The 17210-nt window shown below is 50.3% G+C and overlaps 1 protein-coding gene across 4 annotated transcripts in view; it reads left to right on the top strand.

Annotated features, from left to right (window-relative positions):
• Positions 1-17210, top strand: part of lratb.1 (lecithin retinol acyltransferase b, tandem duplicate 1) — a 253628-nt gene that overhangs the window by 109373 nt on the left and 127045 nt on the right. For all 4 annotated transcript variants that reach the window (XM_038792045.1, XM_038792044.1, XM_038792046.1 and 1 more), the window contains one exon: positions 16152-16216. In XM_038792045.1, the coding sequence (XP_038647973.1) occupies positions 16152-16216 (65 nt within the window). The remainder of the gene's footprint in view (positions 1-16151; positions 16217-17210) is intronic.

Here is a 17210-nt window from a genome sequence, read left to right on the forward strand (position 1 = left end):
CAGTATGCTGAAGCTTCTCTCCTGAAATTCAATTTCACTCCCTTTGACTGTGAGCAGCCTCTAGCTTCACAGCTGAAGGTTATTGCAAATGAGGAATTAGCCTTGTTAGTTGTGAGGGCAGGTTGTGTTTGTTGCTTGCTCCTAGTGGTGGCAGGAGGCTGCTGTTGCTGTTTCCTTCCTTTTCTGTAGCTGGAAAGAAGGACAATGTTTTTCTAAGATACCTGGGTCCTGGAACACCAGACTCAAGGTATGAGTCCAGAAGGCAATAGTTTAAAGCCAGAAGATGCTGTGGAACATGGTGCGTGACATTGATCCAAATGGGCCACCTGCTGACACTGTTGAAGAAATGCTTTTGCAGATTGCTGATGCTTTTGTTGCTGGTGTGGTGCGTGCTGCATGTAACTGGATGTCACCGTGGGTTAAACACCCTGGAAGTCAAGAATGTTCAACTGCACCTTGAGCGCTGGTGGAATATGTAAATGCCAGGATTTGGTTGGGGTGAGATCGGGCTGTGTGGGAGGGCCTGCACAGCTGCGGCTCCTGGATGGAGAATGGCACTGATAAGTGGAACAAGGAACACATTGATGGACAGATCATTTCTCCGACAACCTTCTGGACATGACAACACATTCTCAGGCTTATCCTCCATTTCTGTTGTGAAATCTGCGCAGGGTGATGCCATGTATTTGTTTTTTTTGTGAAAGTGAGCTGGTATAGTTTTATATTGGCATCAATATGGAATGGTGATGTTTCCTTGTTTAATGGTTAGTGTGATATGTGGAATGTAACGTAGTTGGTTTTCAAATCTTTGTTACTGTTGACCGTTTAATAAACAGAATATTCACAACTTTCAAGTGCCTCCTTGCAGGCCTATGTGCTGTATCAATGCACTGCATGGCCAGCAAAGTTTGATGCCTGAACAGTGTGTCTGAACTCTAGGAACGTCAGCACCATGGAGGCACCTGCCAATCAACAGGGCTTCACCATTGAATATCTTCCCGCGGCCAAAGGTAAGCGTCTGGATGAGCAGAGGGCAACTGAGCACGGCCTCCCTAATTTTCCCAGTAGGGGTGTGGAGTCTAGGGGCTTCTGATCTGGCTGGGGGCAAGTGTACAGAACAAGGGGCTGGATTCTCCGCCCTACTGCGTCATATTTCTGTTTCACCCCGCCGGCGGGATGTGCCGTTACGGCGGCTGGTCATTGGGGTTTCTCATTGTAGGACAGCCCCACGCCGTCGGGGAAACCCCCGGGCTGCCGGCAAACAGAGCATCCCGCCGGCAGAGAATCCAGCCCAAGGTTTGCAGCACAATTGGCTCGCTGAGAGAAGGTGGGATAGTCATAGTAAGGATGGGGGAGGCTTGGGGGATTTGAAAGTCCCGGGATGGAAGCCCTAATGGATTGTTGATCCCTCTCTTTCTCCAATTCCTTCCAGATAAAACTGTTTGCTGGTGTAGATCCCGCGGAGGCTGCCCTCCCTGTGTTGGTGGCAGCCGAGGGGACAGATGCTGTAGAATGCAGCAGCGACAACACAGGTCGGGGGCTGCACCCCATGTGAAGTAGGCGATCACACACTCTGAAGACTCGGCCACCTATCAAGCTGAGGGGACGTCAGTGACGGCCCAATGTGTACAGGCATCGTTGGTTATTCCAAAGCTGACGTACAGCATATGTCACAGAAGACTGCATCTCAGCAGTGAGACAGTACCTGACCTAACAGACATGGCACCCCGTGGAGGAGGAGGACACCCGGTATCGGTGCCCGTGAAAGTCCCCGCAACCCTCAACCTCTATGCCACCAAGTCATTCCAGAGCTCCAGCGGGGACCTGGGTAGCTTATCCTAATCTTCCACCCACAGGTGCACCTGGGAGGTGCTGAATATGCTGTATTCCCGGGTGTCAGACTATATCAACATCGACCTGGACCCGGCCCACCAAGATGACCAGGCTGCAGGATTTGCCACCATTGCTGGAATGTCCAGGCCCAGGGAGCGATCAATGGCACACATGTCACCTTGCGAACACCAGAGCATCAGGGAGTGCCCTATATTAACAGGAAGCGGTTCTATTGCCTGAATGTTCAGATCATGTGCGACCACCGCCTCAGAATAATGCATGTGTGCCCATTACCCTGGGAGCATGCATAACAGCTACATCCTGGGGAACTCAGAGATCCCAGTTTCGAAGACCACCCCAGGATGGCTCATGAGGGTCAAGGGATAACTGCTGAGGACAGGGCTGATAACGGCGGTGCAGCGACCTGAGACCGAGGAAGAGACCCGACACATTAAGGCCCACTTTGCCACCCATGGTGTTATTGAGCGGTGCATCGGGCTGGTGAAAATGGAATTCCGATGCCTTGACCATTCTGGTGGTGCCCTGCAGTACACCCCCAAGTGGGTATCCCACTTTATGGTGGCCTGGCTGTGCTCACCATAATCTGAGGGATGACATGCTGTAGGAGGTGGAGGGTCATGTGGCCATGTCTCAGGAGGAGGTGGAGGCGGACCAGAATGGGCTGCAAGACGAGCCCGAGGAGCAGCCGGAGGATGAAGGACAGGCTGCAGCGATGGTCCGACATTCAAGGAGGACCCCAGAGACCCACATCGTCTCCAGATTCTCCTAGCACGAGGCTGTGTCCATCAGTTCAACACCCCGCCTCCCTCACCCCCGCATTAACACTACCACCCTCCCAGCCACCTTGTTTCCCCTACCAAGGATCTGTGTATCTCCATCCAGGGTCATGGACCTGTGCTGACACTGTCAGCTGGTCACTATACAAAGCAGATGAGTGATGATAACACATTGCAAGGAAAGCTCCAGTGCTCCTCAGTTTATGCCAAAGTCAGACTCCTGTCTTTCTGCTGACAGCATGGTCACACCCATCCTCTGAAGGGGGTCTGCATTGGGAGCTTTTGATCTTGGACCACTGTGCCTGGGGAGCGGGGTGTCAATGCTCCTCACTCTTCTTGATCCACTGTGGTCTAGGTGTGTCCCCAGAATACACATCAGGGATGGAGGCAGCCTCCTGCTTTCCATGCCCTGTGGCCTTTGATGCCCTTGACGGACGTCCTCTCGAGGGCCTGGAGCCGGAGGGAGAACAGTGTCGCTGTTCTGCCCGCTGCCCATGAGATATGCCGGCATCAGGAGAGGGGGATTCAGAAGGACTGGAGGCTGCCGTGGTCTCCTTGGTAGGCCCCCGGTTGGCATCCAGCCCTCCCTCCTCCCTGATGGTGCCCGAAGGGCCCTGGGGGTGTCCATGGGACAGAGCAGTTGGAGTGAGCTCCAGAGGCCTCTGAGCCACTGGCATGCCAAACCTGAAGGCTTCTCATTGTCGGTGCCGTGATGCCGATCCTCTTCGTGATGGTCCTCAGTGACTGGGCTACGCTCTGCAGTGCCTCGGCAATGTCCACCTGCATCTCGAACATGTCGCTCAGTGACTGGGTCATGATGTCGAGGACCTCAGCCATGGTTGTCACAGGCTGAGCCGTGTCTTGGACACCACCACTCAAGACGCAGATGTCGTGCTCCAGCGTTTCGACTGCGCTTGTCACCCTAGCAGTGTTGGCCTCGGTGCCACAGATCTCCTGCGCCTGAAGGGTTTGGGACTCCTCCAATCGGTCTTGCAGTCATGGAATGTCTCTGCCACCCCCTCCTGAATCTCACAGCTGTGTCTTACCATCAGCTCTCGGACAACCTTGTCTAGAGGCTCGGTACCTGGCTGGGACCTAGCTGTGTCCTGGGATCCAGCAGATCTCTGACTACTGTCTCTCTTGGATGTTCCTTTCTCCACCTGATGTGCATCAGCAACAGTGTGGTGCTCCGCAGATTTGCCGCAGAAGCCTGTTCACTAATGCCACCCACCAGGGTGTCTCTACGCTGGTGGAAGGTGCGGGTGATAGCTGTGACGCCTCGCCGGTGGTCTCCTCGGATCTCCAGATGGTGATCCTGCAAGACAATTGTGGTCAGTGAGAGGGAAGAATCATTTTCTCTGCCATGACGAACTCACACTGAGATGGGTCACTTGGGTGAAGGGGCGGTGTGTCCTCACCTGTCTGGCGCAGGCCAACCTCGCTGTCGATAACTGCTCTCTCCTCGGGCAACCCCATGATTTCCAGGGCCTGTTCCCTATAGGGGATGAGGACTCTAATCTTCAGGATTCCTCCCCACCCCGGTCTTGGTCCTTTCCTGTTTATTATGGGCTATCTTCTCCTGTGGGGACAAAGAGAGCGCATTGTGAGCCAAATGTTTGATGGGTCAGGGGGATCCATAGCAGGTGGCATGTGTGGGTACTACGCCTCGATATGAAGGGATTGTGCTGGTGGGTGCCAGGGGATTCTGAGGAACAAGCATGAAGATCGGATGTGGGGAGCATGCAAGGTGTCAGCCAGTGGATTGGTGGGGGGGGGTTAGGAATTTGAGGGGTGGCAGGCAGAACTGAGGCCAGGAGAGAGGTGGCCATTTACTCGTTGGAGGTCGTTGGTCATCTTCTCACATTAGACCCCGGTCGTCAAGCTACCCTCGCTGACAGCCACTGCCCCTGCCTCCCAGGCAGCATTGCTCACCCTGCTGCTGGTCCTCTGGCCCTGTCGGGAGATCAGGGTGCTCCGCCTCTCATCCCGGCATATCCCCCACTCTATCATTACCACCAAGCCAGGGATCAGTCCTAGTTCAATGAAGAGTCCAGGAGAGCATGCCAGGAGCAACATCAGGCACACCGGAAAATGAGGTGTCAACCTGGCGAAGCTACAACACAGGGCTACTTGTGTGCCAAACCGCATAAGCAACAAGTAATAGACAGAGCTAAGCGATTCCACAGCGAACGCATCAGATCTAAGCTCTGCAGTCCTGCCACATCCATCTGTGAATGGTGGTCTACAGTTAAACTCACTGGAGGAGGGGGGTCCACAAATATCCCCATCCTCAATGATGGAGGAGCCCAACATTTATGTGCAAAAGACCAGACTGAGGCATTCGCAACAATCTTCAGCCAGAGTGTCAAGTGGATGATCCATCTCGGTCTCTTCCGGAGGTCCCCAGCATCACAGACTCAGTCTTCAGCCAATACGATTCATTCACCATGATACAACAAATGGCTGTAGTCATGGATACTGATAAGGCTTTGAGCCCTGACAATATTCTGGCAATAGTACTGAAAACTTGTGGTCCAGAACGTGCCGCACCCCGAGCCAAGCTGTTTCAGTATAGCTACAACATTAGCATCTACCGATCAATGTGGAAAATTGCCCAGGTGTATCCTGTACACAAGAAACAGAACAAATCCAACCCAGCCAATTACCACCCCATCAATCTACTCTCCATCATCAGCAAAGTGATGGAAGGAGTCACCGACAGTGCTATCAACAATAATCTGCTCACAGATGCTTAGTTTGGGTTCCGCCAGGGTCACTCAGCTCCGGACCTCATTACAGCCTTGGTTCCAACATGAACAAAAGAGCTGAATGCCAGAGGTAAGGCGAGAGTGACTGCCCTTGACAACAAGGCAGCATTTGACCGAGTATGGCATCAAGGAGCCCTAGCTAAACTCGAGTTAACGGGAATCAGGAGGAAAACTCTCCGCTTGTTGGAGCTCCAGAACATCACTGCAGGAGTTCCTCAGAGTAGTGTCATGGCTCAGCCATCTTCAGTTGCTTCATCAATGACCTCCCTTCCATCATAAGGTCATAAATGCTGATGACTGCACAATGGTCAGCACCATTCGCGATTCCTCAGATAATGAAATGGTCCATGTCCAAATGCAGCAAGACCTGGATAATATCCAGGCTTGGGGTGACAAGTAGCAAGTTACATTCGCGCCACATAAGTGCCAGGCAATGACCATCTCCTACAACAGAGGATCTAACCATCGCCCCTTGACATTCAATGGCATTACAATTTCTGAATCTCCCACTATCAACATCCTGGGGGTTACCATTGATCAGAAACTGAACTGGACTAGCCATATTAAAACTGTGGCTACCAGGGATGGTCAAACGCTCGGAATCCTACGGCGAGTAACTCGCCTCCTGACCCCGCAAAACCTGTCTACTATCTCCAAGGCACAAGTCAGGAGTGTAATGGGGTACTCTCCACTTGCCTGGATGAGTGCAGCTACAACAACACTCACAAGCTCGACACCATCCAAGACAAAGCAGCCTGCTTGATTGCTCCCCCTTCCACAGACATTCACTCCCTTCACCAACATCGACGAACAGTGTTAGCCGTGTGTACCATCTACAAGATGCACTGCAGTAGCTCACCAGGGTTCCTTCGACAGCACCTTCCAAACCCATGACCACACCATCTAGAAGGACACGAGCAGCAAGTACCTGGGAACCCCACCACCTGGAGGTTCCCCTCAAAGTCACTCACCACCCTGACTTGGAACTATATCGCCACTCCTTCACTGTCACTGGGGCAACGTCCTAGAACTCCCTCCCTAACAGCACAGTGAGTATACCTACACCTCCAGGACTGCAGCGGTTCACAAAGGCAGCTCACCACCACCTTCTGAAGGGCATCTAGGGATGGGCTATAAATGCTGGTCTAAGCAGCGACACCCACATCCCGTAAATGAACTTTTGAGAAAAGGCCGTTGGTGCAAATTTTCCTCTGCTTGCTATATTAGCAACAAGTTGTGACTGAAATTTATACTTCAAAATAAACTTTGGACCATTTAATACTATTTGGGGTTTAAGTACAATTTATGCTGCAGTTTTAATCCAGGTAGTTGTTCGACACTGATGTTTTATAGGAGAAAGTTATAGAACACAAGTTTAATGTTTGTAATTCCGAAACTAACATTGCTGACATTGGTAGAGGTAGCCATGAGGAAGAATTCAAAGTGCATTCGGGACCGTTTCCTAGAAGAATATGTTGTGGATCCAACTCGTGATCAGACCTGTTTTGGATCTGGCAATGTGCAACGAGGCAGGTTTAATGAACAATCTCAGAATAAAAGATCCCTGAGTAAACAGTGACCATAACATGGTAGAATTTAGCATTCAGATTGAGAAACTTGGGTCAAAAACAACTTAAATAAGGATGGTTTCAAAGGAATGAGGACAGGGTTGGCTGGAGTGGACTGGGGAAAAGATGGTTGATCAGCAATGACAGATGTTTTGGAAATAGCTCATCACTCACAACAAAGATATATCCCAGTGAGGAACAAAAAGTACTTGGAAACTAATGGGGCTGAAGGCCGATACGCCCATGTGCCTGATGGGTTGCATCCGAGGATATTAAAGGAAGTAGCTACAGAGGACGCACTAGTAGTAATCTTCCAAAATCTTTAAATTCTGGAAAAGTGCCAGAGGATTGGCAAACTGCCAATGTAACACCCTTAAAAGGAAGGGGACAAAAAACAGGTAACCCTCAACCATTTAGATTAACATCTGTCATTGATAAATGATACTGTTAGAGTCCATTCTAAAGGATGTAATAGCAAAGCATTTAGAAATGCATAATGTGATCAAGCAATGTCAGCATGGCTTCATGAAGGGGCAATCATGCCTAATTGATTAGAATTTGTTGAGGTGGTAACGGACAGGATAAAGAGGTTGCAGTAGATATAATATCCTTGGATTTCCAAAAAACACTTGATAAGGTATCACACAGAAGGCTACTTAATTAGATAACAGTTGGGGATAGTGTATTAGCATGAATAGTGGATTGGCTAAATGATAGAAGACAGAGGGCACAAACTAACGGAAAAGTTTATCAGTGTCATTTCAGGCGGGTTTGGCTGTGGGTTTCTCCCCACCTCTGTCGGCGAGTACCCACCACTATCTAACCACACTTCCTAACCTTTTCGGTCCCTGGTGAGTTCCTCTCCAGGCTCGCCCACACTTAGAATTTTTCTCATCACTGAACTCGCTGGTCAGACCGGGTCCTCAGAAATTGGGCTATCATTTTGAAAGGGTGTCCCGATCTCTAAATGAGCTTGAAGATCCCACACCACCAGGCACGGGTAATGTCACCCCTCACACATATGGGCATAACCCTCACCTGCCCGCAAGTGAGGATACCCTGCTGTGGGGTTGCTGAAGGCCACCCCCCATTTTCAGGCCTTCCCATATCCTCTTTAAAGCTCACCATGTCGTTCAGAAACCCCACCCTTCAAATCACCCCCCCCCCCCCCCCAACTTTCCAGAGGCCCCTTCATACCCGGCCTTCAGACCCGTCCTACCCCCACTCATCCCTCCTTTTATGGACATGGCTCCCCTCAGGCCCTGGCCCTTGGCAGTGCCATCCTGGTATCTGGGCACCATGGCAGTGCCATCCAGGGTGGCAGTGCCAATGTGCCAGTCTGGCCATGCCAAAATGCCCAGGTGTCAGAGGGAGAACCACGGTGCCACCTCGCCCTGACCCTAATCACTCAGGGATTTACAGTAACCTGGGAGACCCCCAGGTGGCATGACACCCGCTCCCATGTTTCAGACTTCTCATTGGGGAGCTGGTTAGATCACAGGAGGCCATTAGATTGGGCTTCCATTTTGCTTATGAGATGGCGATTTCCCTTAATTGGCCTCAATGAGTTTGTGCTGCATCTAGGCGGGATCAGGATCCCGCCAATGTGAACGGTCCCGTGAAATCCGGCGGAGGGCTGGTTTAGCTCAGTGGGCCAGACAGTTGGTTTGTGATGCAGAACAAGGCCAGCAGCGCGGGTTCAATTCCCATACCAGCCGAGTATTCTGACTTCTCCACCTGTGTACCCGAACAGGCATAGGAATGTGGCGACTAGGGGCTTTTCACAGTGACTTCATTGCAGTGTTTTGTAAGCCGACTTGTGACAATAAAGATTTTTTATTTAAATCGCAAACTGCTCGGCACATGGCCGGGTTCCCGATTTGGGCCTCTCCCACGATGTAACTGGCCCACGTGGATCCTCGCTGGGCGCAACACGGCCATTAAATCATGCCCAGAGATTTGGGAAAAGAGGGGCATTTTCAGAACAGCAACCTATAACTAGTGGAGTGACCAGGGATAAATGCTGGGCCACAATTATTTACAACATATATTAATGACTTGAGCGAGGGAAGTGAATGTACTATTGCCAAGTTTGCGGATGACATAAAAATAGGTGGGAAGGCAAGAGGTGAGAATGACACAAAGAGTCTGCAGGGGGGTATAGACAGGTTAGGTGGGTGGGCAATAACTTGGAAGATGGAATATAATGTCAGAAAATGTGAAGTTATGCACTTTGGTTGGAAGAATGAAGGAGCTGAATGTTATTTAAAAGGAGAAAGCTGCAGCAGAGAGGGAATGGTGTCCGCATGCATAAATCACAAAAAGCCTGCATGCAAGTTCAGCAAGTAATCATAGAATCCCTACAGTGTAGAAGGAGGCCATTCGGCCCATTGAGTCTGCACCAACCCTGTGAAAGACCACACTACCTAAGCCCAATCCCCTGCCCTATCCCCGTAACTCCACCTAACCTTTTGGACATGTCAGAGGCAACTTAGCATGGCCAATCCACCTAACCTGCGCATCTTTGGACTGTTGGAGGAAACTGGATCATCCGGAGGAAACCCACTGGGGGGAATGTGCAAACTCCACACAGACAGTCACCCGAGGCCGGAATCGAACCCGGTCCCTGGCTGTGTGAGGCAGCTGTGCTAACCACTGTTCCACCGTGCCGCCCCGGTAATAGGGAAGGCAAATTGAATGTTGGCCTTTATTTCAAAGGGAATGGAGTATAAAAATAGGGACATCTTGCTAAAACTATACAAGGCACTAGTTAGACCACTCATAATTGTGAACAGTTTGGGCTGCCTTATCGAAGGAATGATATACTGGTATTGAAGGCTGTCCAGAGAAGGTTCACGAAGTTGACCCTGATAAGGAGGAATTTTATTGTGAGGAGAGGTTTGTCTTGATTTGCCACCCATTTCACGTTAGTGAATGGAAATTCATTATTTTCCTGTTTTCCTAATGTTTGCTATCTCTTTCTCCGAGAGAGAGAGTTCTTAACGAAAGGGAAATATTACCTACATATGTTATTAAAAGTCTTGTATGTGAACACTACTTACTGTCCGACTTCCTATTGTGATAATTTTCGTGATGGTTGTAATGCCAACATTTATAATTGGAGCAATGTAAACATAATGAGAATTTCCAATGTAAACACTACTCTGTCATTGAGCAGTTGCAGGGCTGCCACCAGTAGTTTCTCTCAGCTCTCCACTCTTTGACCTCTTCGGTTTGTAGCCCTGTTCCTTCATTTACGTGCTGATCTCTAGCCCTGAACCTAACTTCATGGGACATCTGTCTCCTATCTTACCCCAGGTCTCTTTTCCATTCAGTTACAAAAATTACACTTTACAGCTGACGATTGGGAACCTGGGAGCAGACAGACTCCAGTGCAAGGTAGAACTGCAGTGTGAGTGGCTTCCTCCACCTGGATCCCAACTCTTCACAGTCACCAACTGCATTTTCACTCACCTTTGCCTCCATGACCCTTCCCAGCCCGTTTACCCGCATGACCCCGCCATGAGCAATGTCATGGGAGTTCCACTAACAGCAAAAACATTAACATCGGTAGTAAGTGAGTAGAATTATCATCTCATTTCCTGTGGTTAACAAGGCCGAAACTACGATAAGTAGTTGTTTTAGATGCAATCAGCTGTTGAGGATAATTGACACTAACAAGCTGCACTATAAGAACTGCATGTCCCACATGTCACCCGCAAGGTAAAGTCTGTTTAGGATCTGAACTACAATTGAACCTCCAGCTTCTTAATGACCAAGTTCATAGTATTTAAACTCTTCCTGAACTTCAACATGAACTTTTTTATTTAGATGCTATTAATATGACTAGTGAGAAACATGCCGAGTTTTTTAGTTCAAGAAATTGGCACTCAGGATGAAGCAGCATATGTTGGAAAGTATTGATGTTTGTCTTGAACTATCAACACTGTAAAAGTTCAGATTAAGAAGTATTGTCAACACACATCGAAATAAAATACTTGCAACTATTTATTCTCTGAAAGCAATGGAAAACTTGACGTTTTTTATAATTGCAAATATTAACAAGTAACAGAATGGTGGTACTTTAAGACTGTGATAAAGAGGTGAATCGCTTGTCTTTGCATCACCATGCCAATGGAAGAATTTAAGAGGGAAAATTTAATTATGTCAAGAACTCTTGAGATTCATTTTTATTATTCTAGTCACGATAAGGTAGTATCATGGCTTTTATGTAATGAATCACAGCTTCAGATGGCAACTTGACTCTGGCATTTGGTCTTAATCTGACCCCAAAGTAGGGTAACAACAAAGATTGTGAATCGCTCCAGTTGGGGTCTTTGCACCGGCCTAACCTGACATTACTTGAATACACCTTCGGTTCAAGCCAGGGCGAAAGATACCTTATGGTTTGTTGGGTCTCTTGGACACATTACAATGTTACCTGGATCTATAGAAACAGGGAATAAGTCATTCAGTTCCTCATCTGTTCCGACATTCAGTGCAATCTTAACCGATCTATGATCTAACTCCATGGACTTGATTCTCCGTAAAGATTTCTAACGAGCAGGAACTGCTGCGAGCTCCCCGGCGCGTGGCCCAGCGAGGCCGGCAACGCTATTCAACGTCAATTGGTCCACCTAACAAGGTCCGACGGGCTTCTTGTTGCAAATGAAGGCTCGCCAGCCGATTCGCCAGGAACACGCTCGGCAGCCCCCTGGTAAAAAGGGGGGATGTCCAGTTCACACAAGGATCCCGGAGGGGGAGCCACAAGGCCACCAGTGCCGCCTGGGACGAGATGGCAGTGGTTGCACATTTGGGGAGTGTGATCAGGAGGACTGGCTTCCAGTGCCATAAGAAGATCAACAACCTACACCGGGCAGCACGGGTGTGTTGACACCAATGCCCCCTCCCCCGGAGACTTTTCCACCCCCACGAGAGCATCCACCCCACACCACCAAAATCTCCATGCAGCCCCCAACCTTCCCTTCAACCCCCCTCTCTCTTAAACCCTTAATTCACACCCCCTCTCCCACCACAGCGAACAATGAGTGCGACAACGATGGCCTCTCTGTATCTCCTCAGGAGAACACTCGCACAATCATCGAGAGAGGGCCTAGACCAGTGGAGGCATGCCGGACATACACATCGTCACCATCGTTGAGGAACGGGTGCTGGAGGTGACAGGCGATGGCTGAGGACAGAGCGGTCACTAACACGGAGTTTGGCAGACGCTGCAGAGGTGAGGAACCACCGGGTCCCACCCAGAGGACCTGTCACATGTGAGTTTTGTTTGCCTTACTGATTGACTTAACCTTCCTACTGACCACATGTCCACTCTCCTGCAGGTCCTCCAGCCGGTCCATCCCAGTTGGCCCCCTCTCCAGCCTCCCAGGAGAACATTTTGGAGGAGAGCTCAGAGGAAGACACAATCGATGCCTCACAGCTGTTATCCCACCCTCCACCAGTACAGATACACGCACCTCAGTGGGAAACGTTTGCCAGGCTTCTGGGCACAATCTGGTGAGCACCACGCAGCTGCTGATGTACATCAGATGGAGGCAGGAACCCCCAGGCAAGACAGCAGTTGGAGGTCTGCTGGATCCCTGGATCCAAGCCTGATGCTGAGCCTCTGGTACAGGGTCACTCGGAGTTGATGGAGATAGTAGGGTGTGGCCGGGACATTCAGGGGTAGATGTCAGCGACACTCCAGCAAGTTCATAGCCGCTTGGTGAAGACCCAGAGGCTACTGACGCAGGAGATGTCACCGACATTACATGGTGCCAAGGCCAAAACTGCTAGAGTGGCGACCGCAGGGGAGAACCTGGTGCACAGCATCAGCACCATTAGTGAAGGTGTCCAAGGCAACGCATAGTCAGTGACGGCCATGGCTGAGGGCCTTGGCAGAATGCCTGACTCGCTGGACGTTGTCACCCAGTACCAGGCTGACCTTGATGAGGTGCTGTGGGACATGTCCCGCTCTCAGATGGAAATGGCCGAGGCGCTGCGGAGCTTTTCCCAGTTGTAGGATGGCATCGCCGAGGGCTTCAACAACAATGATGCAGACCATGGAGAGCTGCCAGGGCTGGCAGAGCCAGATGACAGCGGGGCAGCAGGGGCTGTCCCTCCATCCCAAGGTAAACTCCAGGGCCCTATGGGCACTGAGCGGGAAGAGGTCTGGGGTCTGATGAGGGGTCCTGCTGCGGTGGGTGTGCGTGGGCAGGGCATGTGCCAACCTGGACCTGTCCCATGGAGTGGGGATGGTGGCCACCAGCTCACCCAAGTTCCACCCCTCTGATGTGGCCGCATCTCGCAGTCAACACACGGGACAGGGTGGCACTGCTGTGCATGTGCCGTTGATAAATGCGCTGGGACCCTCCAACACCAGAGCCCCCAGAGGACGCCGCCAGCCAGGGGCATCGAAGGCCATGGGACATAGTAAGCAGCTGCCTGCCTCCGCCTCCGATGTGCACGCCGCGGGCAGGTGATGGGTGTGAGCGAGCACGAGGCAGACAGGCAGGGGTCAGACTGTGGCATAGATTGAGGAGCATTGACGCTCACCTCTCTGCGGGTTATTACCACTCCCCTGTCCTTGACAGTGACCCGCTGAAGGTGTGTCACAGACCCAGAATCTTGGAATGATGTAACATATATCCTGGGGGGGTTGGGAGATGGGGGTGGGGGGAGGGTGGGAAATGGGGGTGGGAAGTGGATAAGATATCGACGATGGACAAGGCCATGTCCTATATGAAACGGACGAGTATAAGGACCTCCCTGGCCCTCTGGGCTTTCCGGACCCTCACCATTGCCGCCTGCCAAGCAGCCTCTGTCTGGTCCTCTGATTCTTCCCTCGGATCGCCCTCCAGCCCCTGTTGGTCCGGCGCTGTCTCACCATTCTCATCCTTCTCCTCCTCCTCAGAGGTGGCCACATGTTCCTCGTCTCCAGGACATCGTCCTGCTGCTGTGCCAGGTGTGGAGGGCACAGCAGACCACCACAAGGCGGGTGACCCTCCAGGCAGTGTACAAGAGGGCACCTCCGGAGTGGTTGAGGCATCGGAACCTCATTTGAAGAGTACGATGCACCGCTCAATGACAGCTGCACGAACCTCGTTGTACTGGGTCTCCGCTTCGGTCTCCGGCCTTATCCCCAAAGAGCCAGCTGCCCAAACTGGAGTGATCCTGAAAAGGCCAGGTATGACTGACTGCCCCAGGATGTAGCTGCCGTGGACACTCCCGAGAAGCATGCACAGACGTGGATGATTATCATGTGGTGGCCGCACACGAGCTGTATGTTCAGGGAATGGAACCCCTTCCTGATGATGTATGGCACTCCCAGATGGCCCGGTGAGCACAAGGAAACACACATGCCATCCACTACCTCCTGGACCTGTGGCATCCCGGTGACGGCAAAGAATCCTGCTGCCCAGGCATCCCGGTTGCCTTGGTCCATGTCAAAGTTGATATAGTTCTTCGCCTGGCCAAAATAGGCATCCGCTACCTTGCTGATGCACCTGTGACCTGCGAGATGCCACGCGGGTCCCTGCTCGAACCCTGGAAGGATCGTAAGGCGTGACGGTTCAGGGCTGCAGACCCTGTACCCTGGACATTTGCTAATAACATCACTTGGACCAGGTGCTGGTCCTCTCCCTGTTGCACTCCCACACCCTCCGACCATGGACATTTCCATGGAGCTGTGTCCCATCCCCTGGGTGTTCAGATGTTAGCTGCCCACTGTGTGGTGTTACCACCCACAGTGTTCAGGCACAGTGTCCCGGCATCATAATCTGATTGGCATGCTAGGCAATGACTCCCGCATGCTACATGGCCATCCATCCATGGGAATCCACTTGGGTTGTGTGAAGTGCTCACTTAACCACGATTGCCAATTCCCTCTTGTCAATAGCCTCCAGCCACACAGCCAGAGGTCTCGGCAGTTGGTGGGGGTTATGGGTTGTCAATGGGGCAGAGGAACAGGGGCTAGGGTTGGCCCCGGAACAGGTACACACGATCCAGGGGTTGGCTTGGTGGTACCACGTGCAGTTGCCCCCCCTCCCGCCCCCACCCTCCCTTGGCGGCACACCTCTGTAGAGGCCATTGGATATGGGGTGACTCCCATTAATTGTCTGGAAATAGTGCTTAAGTGGTGATAATTGGTTTCTCGCCACACTACTGGGAGTTCCCGATTGCGCCTTTGGGAGTCGGCTGGTTGCATCGCAAACTGGTGCCTGGCATGGTTTCATTTTCAGCCTCTCTCACTATTCACCGGCCTCGTTTTGCTCAAGCGAGAATGCAACGAGGCCGGAGAATCGCACCCATATATCCACCTTTGGGTGGAAAAGTATTTCCTAATAAAAGGTCTGGCTTAATCCTTACAACTATCGCCCTGGTCCTAGACTTCTCAACAAACACCCAACATTTCAGAGTTGAATTAAATGCATTGAAAATGTAAACCTTCCATCTGTATTCGCAACACATTTAAAATTGACAAAATGGAGTTCTGCTTATTATGTATGTAGCTAAGCAGTATAAACAGGGTACACAAGTGGTTCCTTATAAGGTGGTTCCTTATTTCAGATCTTATAATAATAATCTTTTATTAGTCTCACAAGTAGGCTTACATTAACACTGCAATGAAGCTACTGTGAAAAGCCCCTAGTCGCCACATTCCGGCGCCTGTTTGGGTACACAGAGGGAGAATTCAGAATGTCCAAATGACCTAACAGCACGTCTTCCGGGGCTTGTGGGCGGAAACTGGAGCACCCGAGGAAACCCACACAGACACAGGGGGAGCGTGCAGACTCTGCACAGACAGTGGCCCAAACCGGGAATCCATCCCGGGTCCCTAGCACTGTGAAGCAACAGTGCTAACCTCTGTACTACTGGTGCATCTTGAGATAGCTCCATCCATAACTTCAGGTTCAACAAAGTTTGCAAATTCCTCCTTTCACGATGAAGCTGAGTTTTTTTTTCTATTTTGCTTGACTACGTTTATTGTTCTTTTTGAAATTTAAATTGGTCTGGTGATTTAAAGGAAAGTTAGCATTCATTATAGATTTTCATATTGATCATCTTAGCATTATCTTTTAACATATTATAAAATATATTAAAAAACAAGGAAATCCATTCAAATTGTTTTCCGATTGTGGTGTACCAAAACTAAAGCAGGATGCTTTAATTTCTGTTTGCAGATATAGAAGGTGGAGCAGTACGTGTTCAAGGAGCCAGAGGATTACCTCCATCTGACAATTACAAGGTTCTGTGAAAAGAAATGCTTGCAACAATTAAATGAAGCATATGACAACTACTAACTTATCAGTAGTTTTATTACAAAATATAAATCAATTGATTTCTTGAAATTCATTGTATGGAGAATGATTATGGCATCGGGGGAGGATGATTTTTGCATTACCTGAAAAGTAATGATTATGCATTGTATGGAGCGTGATGATTATAATATATAGAGCAGGATGCCTGTAATATATAGAGGAGGATGCCTGTAATATATAGAGGAGGATGCCTGTAATATATAGAGGAGGATGCCTGTAATATATAGAGGAGGATGACTGCAGAAGTTGATGGCTATACGCATGGAAGTTGATGATTGTATATGTGGAGGATAATGGCTGTAATGCGTGGACAATGATGACTGTAATATGTGGAGGGTAACTGTAATATGTGGAGAATGATGACTATCTGGAAGATAACTAACATGTGGAGGAGGATGACTGTAACATGTGGAGGAGGAAGACTAGAAACTGATGGCTGCCATATGTGGAGGAGGATGACTATCTGTGGAAGATGGTGGAACATGAGAAGGATGTCCGTGCACAATGTGATGGATGATTAAATACCGTACTTTACTATTATAATCACAGGAGTCTCGAGAAGAAGTTAAACTCAAAGGTTTATTTTGCAAATAGATGCAAGGCCGCAAAGCGGTGCTTGGTCCATCAAGTCCCAGCTGGGGCCGAGCCCTGTTGTTTGGCCTTCAGCCCGCGGTGGGAGCTCCTATTCCACGAGCCCCACAGAGAGATCAATAACCCAGGGTTATTACATTCCCCCCGAAGTCCACAAGTCCCTCCATCAGAGAGGGTGGAGAAGGCCCCCTTTGTTGCTTTGCTGCGATTTTGCCACCAGCTGTTGCGGGATGGGTCGGGGGCGTATAACATGTCAGAGAGCATCGCTTCCATGCCGATCGTCTGGGGAGTATTGTTGGCAATCTCTCTTCAGTCAACCTGTCATCCGAG

This window comes from Scyliorhinus canicula, chromosome 3 (genome assembly GCF_902713615.1).
Source record: "Scyliorhinus canicula chromosome 3, sScyCan1.1, whole genome shotgun sequence".
In the NCBI taxonomy this organism is placed as follows: Eukaryota; Metazoa; Chordata; class Chondrichthyes; order Carcharhiniformes; family Scyliorhinidae; genus Scyliorhinus; species Scyliorhinus canicula.